Here is a 5,438-nt window from a genome sequence, read left to right on the forward strand (position 1 = left end):
TGCACAGAAAGGTCTTTTTTTTGAGTGTGTATGTGTTAAGCCTGGCTTTATTTATTATTATCTAATATTATTAGCTAGACATGGAAATAAAATATAATCTTTTTTTAATGACCAACTAACTTTCAATTAACTATGCAATAGCCCATACTTAGGCAGGAGAGCAGGGCTGTTACCGCCCGGTGCTGTGCAGAATGGGGTTAGGCAGCCTGGGGATGAAGCAACACGTGCGGACCAGCCGTACCAATTTTATCCCGTCCCCCACCACCGCGACCGTAAATGGTGCTGGTGATGATGCTTTCATGGTCTTCACCAGAAAGGCGCTGAGATCTGGGCCTAATTAGAAAATAGCGATTACTTGTGCAATGAACTAGACTCTGACTCCTATTTGATGAAGACATGGGGGACACGTGATCGGACACGGAAATGTCTATTTTCAGTAGCATTAATAACCAGCCTTCCCGCCTCATCTCTAGGCTTACCACTCAACTTTAATGGACTCCGATACCAAGCTAATTGGGAACATGGCGTTGTTACCCATCAGAAGCCAGTTCAAAGGCCCAGCACCTCGGGAAAGTAAGTTTATAATAGTCTCTGAAAACCTGCCTGCGTATAGCTTATCATCGTCTCATGGTTTGCTCCAAGCCAGCCCTAGCAAGAGTGACGAGAGGAGTCACAGGTTGGAAATGGAGTGCTTTGCAGTTTATAGAAGAGGAAAAAAATTTTCAAATACTTAAGTTGTGCAAATCATAGAAAATAATTATGCACAGATAAATATGCACTGTGCTTAAATCAGTTGTTTCATAATTAAAACCCACGGTTACTATTTTCTTGCTTCCTCCTGTGCCTCACTGTGCTCTTCAGTAGGTTTTGAGGAGGACGTGGCAGTGTGAACGCTCTGCTGTCAGAGGAAGCGGAGGTTTAGCTACAGAGAACTTAGGCTTTGGGGCTGTGGCTGAAGACACTCGGCTGCTCTGAAGGACGAGGAGTAGGATAGGCAGCACTTCAGGGTAGGGGGCTTCAAAAATTGAAATGGAGTTACGGGCATCCCAACAGGGTCCACAGGCAGCCTGGTAGGATTCGCCTTCAGCTACGTGCCATGATATCCCCCAGTAGTATGGCAGTTCAGTTTGAGAAAGGAAATATAAAGGAAATGTTTCTGGATTTAAGCGGTCTCGGATGGTAGCAAAAGCAGGTGAAAGTCACAAGTAAGCTTGCCACTGTGTGTTCTGCTCCTCCCCCTTTTTTTGAAGAGGGTAATGAAATTTGTGTGATTGTGTTGTTATGCTTTCTCCAAAAACATTTTTGTGTCCTGAGAAGACTTTTGTGCTGTTAAAGCTCTGGTGAGTTACTCAAATGGTAGAAAAGTGGGGAACTGCTGAATTGCTGCCGATTGTGAAGTGAGAAATCATATGGGGAGGAGAAGGAGGGAGTTAAAGTTCCTGCTAAGAGTAGGAAGCTTAAATATTACAGTCTGAGCTCACCAGTGTTTCACATGGCAACAACTGTTTTCTGTTACATAGCGCTGCCTTCTGCTTTTTGTAAATACCAAGGTTTTGCCTTTGCAATAATCCTTATTTATGTATTTCAGTGAGTAAAAGTTACGAGCAAATGCAGTATAATGGTGCACTGTTTAACTCTGTATTTCTTTTTTGTTAGCTAAGGACACAGATATTATAGATGAAGCCATCTACTACTTCAAAGCTAATGTTTTCTTCAAAAATTATGAAATTAAGGTAATTTTTTGAGATACTGTGCATATAGTAGTTCTTTGGAGGGTTGGTGCTGTGAATATAAATTTATTTTCTATGAAATAATTCTACTAGATAACAAAAACTCCTCTTCCTCACACTTAATTTTTAATGTTGGGTAAGTGTCATGAATTGTAAGTCCCTCTCTCATGGGGAAATTGTAGGCCAAAATGGCTTGAACTCATTCCTGTTTCAAACTTTTATCAGTTCCATAAAGTCTCCCTTAATCTAAGAGTGGCTGGGCTCTGTGGTTACTCTTGTTTTGCAGAATGAGGCTGACAGAACGCTGATCTACGTAACCCTCTACATTTCTGAGTGCTTGAAAAAGCTGCAAAAGGTAAGAAAAGTGAATTTCTGTGCAGGAGGGAAACTGAGTCTGTTCTGGGGATTGTACTTGGGAAGGGATTTGCTGATATTCTCCTCCTGCTGGCACAAATAATCCTGTTCACCCCAGTCCCAGTTGTCAGAGCCACAGGTATTCTAAGGCTGTGGATCTCCAAAGAGGTGTGTTGCTATCCTTGATGAGTTTTTATGTGTTAGAGATTGGTAAAATACTTGAGTCTAATGCTCCATCAGCTTTTAATCCATTGTTTGCCTGGTTCTTCCAGTGTAACTCCAAAGGCCAAGGAGAGAAAGAAATGTACACACTAGGAATCACTAACTTCCCAATCCCTGGGGAGCCTGGCTTTCCACTTAACGCCATTTACGCCAAACCTGCCAACAAGCAGGAGGAAGGTAAGGCTAATCCAGGACCTCTGAAGGCTTCCCTGGGCTCGTACTTTACCAGCTGCAGTTTTGTGCCTGCAACTAGGAAAATTACCTTTAAAACTGAATCTTCTAAATCTGCAGTTCTGTCTTCTGAGGGCAGCAGAAGCTGGATTTTGTGATCTCGGGGGCCCAGTGACTCCCCTGGGTTAATAGGAGTCTGAATCTGCCTTTTGCATCAACATAATCTCTAGCTAAACCCTGTAATGGCCCCCAAGCCAACTGCTGCACTGGCAGAATAGGAAGCCAACAATAATACGTAAAGGTAAATGAGAGAAGAAAACAAGTTTGGATGATCCTTTTTACTGGTACAAGTATCGTAGAAATCCCAACTATGGCTATAAATTGAGCAAACCAACTCAGCCGGCGGACGAGTACCTGCAGATGTGAAAACACACTTTCTGCTTTAAGCAGTGATCTCTGATACTTCCCTGTTAAATTCAGTTTGGCTTGGTGCTGCCTCAGTTTACGCTGTTTTTTCCTGTGCTGTGTTTCAGAGGTGATGAGGGCCTACCTGCAGCAGCTGAGGCAAGAAACTGGTCTTCGCCTTTGTGAAAAAGTATTTGATCCTCAAAGTGACAAGCCTAGTAAGGTAAGAATTTAGTGCGATCATCACAGATTTAATGAGAGGGTTGGTGTGTTTTTTCAGAACTGTGTGGAGAGAAGTGAGATGATGGGGTGAGGGATCAGATGTGGGTGACTGGTGCAAGCTTCCCTGGTTTTACAAGGCTAGTGAAATAGCAGGCTGCAAGTTATCAATAAATTTAATCTGTAACGTGGTAAGACAGCAAATTCCAACTTGGGTTATTTTAAAAAGCAGGGCAGTAATAAGAGGTGTCTGGTTCAACTCTTCGAAGTATTGCACATCTGCTGTTGGCTAGGTTTTCAAATGGAAATTCACAGGCACAAGACAGGCTGTTTATCTTCCTGGGCGGTTCTGTTTGATAGCTTCTTTGAAGTGACCATTTTGCCTCATATCCAGATTAAAAAAAAATAGCTAATCAATTAATGAATTACCTTCTGACTGTTCATATGTTTCATGTGTAAATGTAACTGCATTTCATATTGAAATTATTTAGGTTAATTTAGTTTCAAAGTCATAGCTTTCTGATGCATCCCTTGTTTATAATTACATTGGAATAAATATATTGGAATAAACAGTAAAAAAAAAAATAGAAATAATAAAAAGTAGAATGTCCTGCTTTAATTCAGAGTCCTATATTATAAATTCATTGGGTCCATTCCTGTCCTCCTGTTCTAAATTCCAGTAGAAACCAGTGTGGAAAACTCTATGTGCAAAACTGGAGCCTTAACATTTGTTATTTGTTAGAGGTTGAATTCTTTGAAGTTACTATTTTATCGCATGGAAACCACTTTTGCTGATTTTCTGCGTTTGTACTTTTTTCTGCAGTGGTGGATCTGCTTTGTGAAGAGACAGTTCATGAACAAGAGTCTGTCAGGTCCTGGGCAGTGAAGAGGGAAAGTAGCAACAACAGTAAACATTTCCACAGCAAGGTGTATAAAGTATTTTGCCTTTGTTTTGGATACATTTTGTACCAAGGAAGAATTAAGTGCTTATGAAGAAAAAAAAAAACAAACCCACAAACCAGTCAATAAGGGATAGAGGGAGGGAGAGCAAAAAGATAATTTGTGTAAGCAAGTATTATTAAGCTGGTGCTTAATAAGTCATTTCTAACATGCTGTTTCAGATGCAAGCTGCTTTATTATCAGTGGCTACAGCTAGCATTTAAAACAGGGCTTGTATTTAAGAGGAGAAATGGGCTTGCCTGTGGGGCAGGGGGAGCTGTGTAATTGCTCTACTGGCTAGAGTCTCAGTATCGTATGTCCACGGAAAACGTACCTCTCACGCTGTGTTGTCAAGTGCAGTGATTTTTACCTTGTTTTCAATAAACTTAGCTTGTAATTAATGTGGTAACTGCTTTATGTCTTATGGATAGCCTTCAAAGAAATCAGAGTTTTGTTTTTTGTGAAAAGACCCATCATTATTGTGCAATGGTGTTCAGTAGGAAGTGAATCATGCCCACTGAAAACAGGGGATTAATACAGGGGCTGTAGTTTGCAGCAACGTACCTGGTTATTTAGCAGGTCTGCCTTCGCAGAGCAGCGCTCCATTGTACTAAAATGCCTTCAAAGGGTAATGCAGGCAGACCACATACAGCTTAGTCTGAGGCTGCCTTTGTGATTCAGTCAAACATAACCATCACACGATACTGGCAAAAATTGTGACTGTTTTGATCAGTCAGATGGCTTCTTGAAGAACCACAAACCCAAGTTCAGTTTATTCCGCGTTGTCTCTTTCCTTCGTGGCAATACTTGTTTCGCTGTCACCATGCAGCACCAACGCACTTTTCGTGTTACTTGATCTCAAGTCCAGCACCAGTAATGTTTTGCTGCTTGGCGTGCTTTGTTGAGAGGTGTATTCCTCTCCGGACAGCAGTGATGGCGTGTTCAAAATGAAAGCTCCCGCTGGTTTGATCTCCAGTACTAGCAATAGGATACCCATGTTTTGCATTCTTTTTGCAATAAAGGGGAAAAAAAAAAGTGTATGATTCAGCTCTCCTTTCAGTCTATGTCTTGTAGTTAACGGTGGCCCTAGTGAGGCGTTTCCGCTGGTTGGGGCCGAGAAGAAATCTAGGTTTTGAAGGTTTTTTTTTTTTTCTCCTCAGTTACCTATTTTTACGGGCAGGAGCTTCGTTATCTCTGTACCTCTGTCACATTTACCTGCCGGAACCAGCAGATAATAATGTCTCAGGAGAAAAAGGACCAGATTCAAGGGCTATGCAGACACAGGGAGCGTATCTCTTCCATAAACCGATACTGAGCCGAGAAGGGACTCCTCCAACGCTGTGTAAAAAGCTCCGGCCTCCCTAACGCCGCACGGCTCCCCTCACGGCGAGCAACACC

At 41.9% G+C, this 5,438-nt stretch overlaps 1 protein-coding gene across 1 annotated transcript; it reads left to right on the forward strand.

Annotated features, from left to right (window-relative positions):
- The first annotated feature begins 452 nt into the window (after window positions 1-452).
- On the forward strand, window positions 453-4,449 carry ARPC3 (actin related protein 2/3 complex, subunit 3, 21kDa). Its single transcript, XM_009583558.1, has 6 exons — window positions 453-573; window positions 1,657-1,733; window positions 2,017-2,085; window positions 2,357-2,483; window positions 3,011-3,105; window positions 3,925-4,449. The coding sequence occupies exons 1-6, from the start codon at window positions 492-494 to the stop codon at window positions 3,985-3,987; spliced, it is 513 nt and encodes a 170-aa protein (XP_009581853.1). The 5' UTR covers window positions 453-491; the 3' UTR covers window positions 3,988-4,449.
- The last annotated feature ends 989 nt before the right edge of the window (window positions 4,450-5,438 follow it).

This window comes from Fulmarus glacialis, unplaced genomic scaffold (genome assembly GCF_000690835.1).
Source record: "Fulmarus glacialis isolate BGI_N327 unplaced genomic scaffold, ASM69083v1 scaffold20220, whole genome shotgun sequence".
Lineage (NCBI taxonomy): Eukaryota > Metazoa > Chordata > Aves > Procellariiformes > Procellariidae > Fulmarus > Fulmarus glacialis.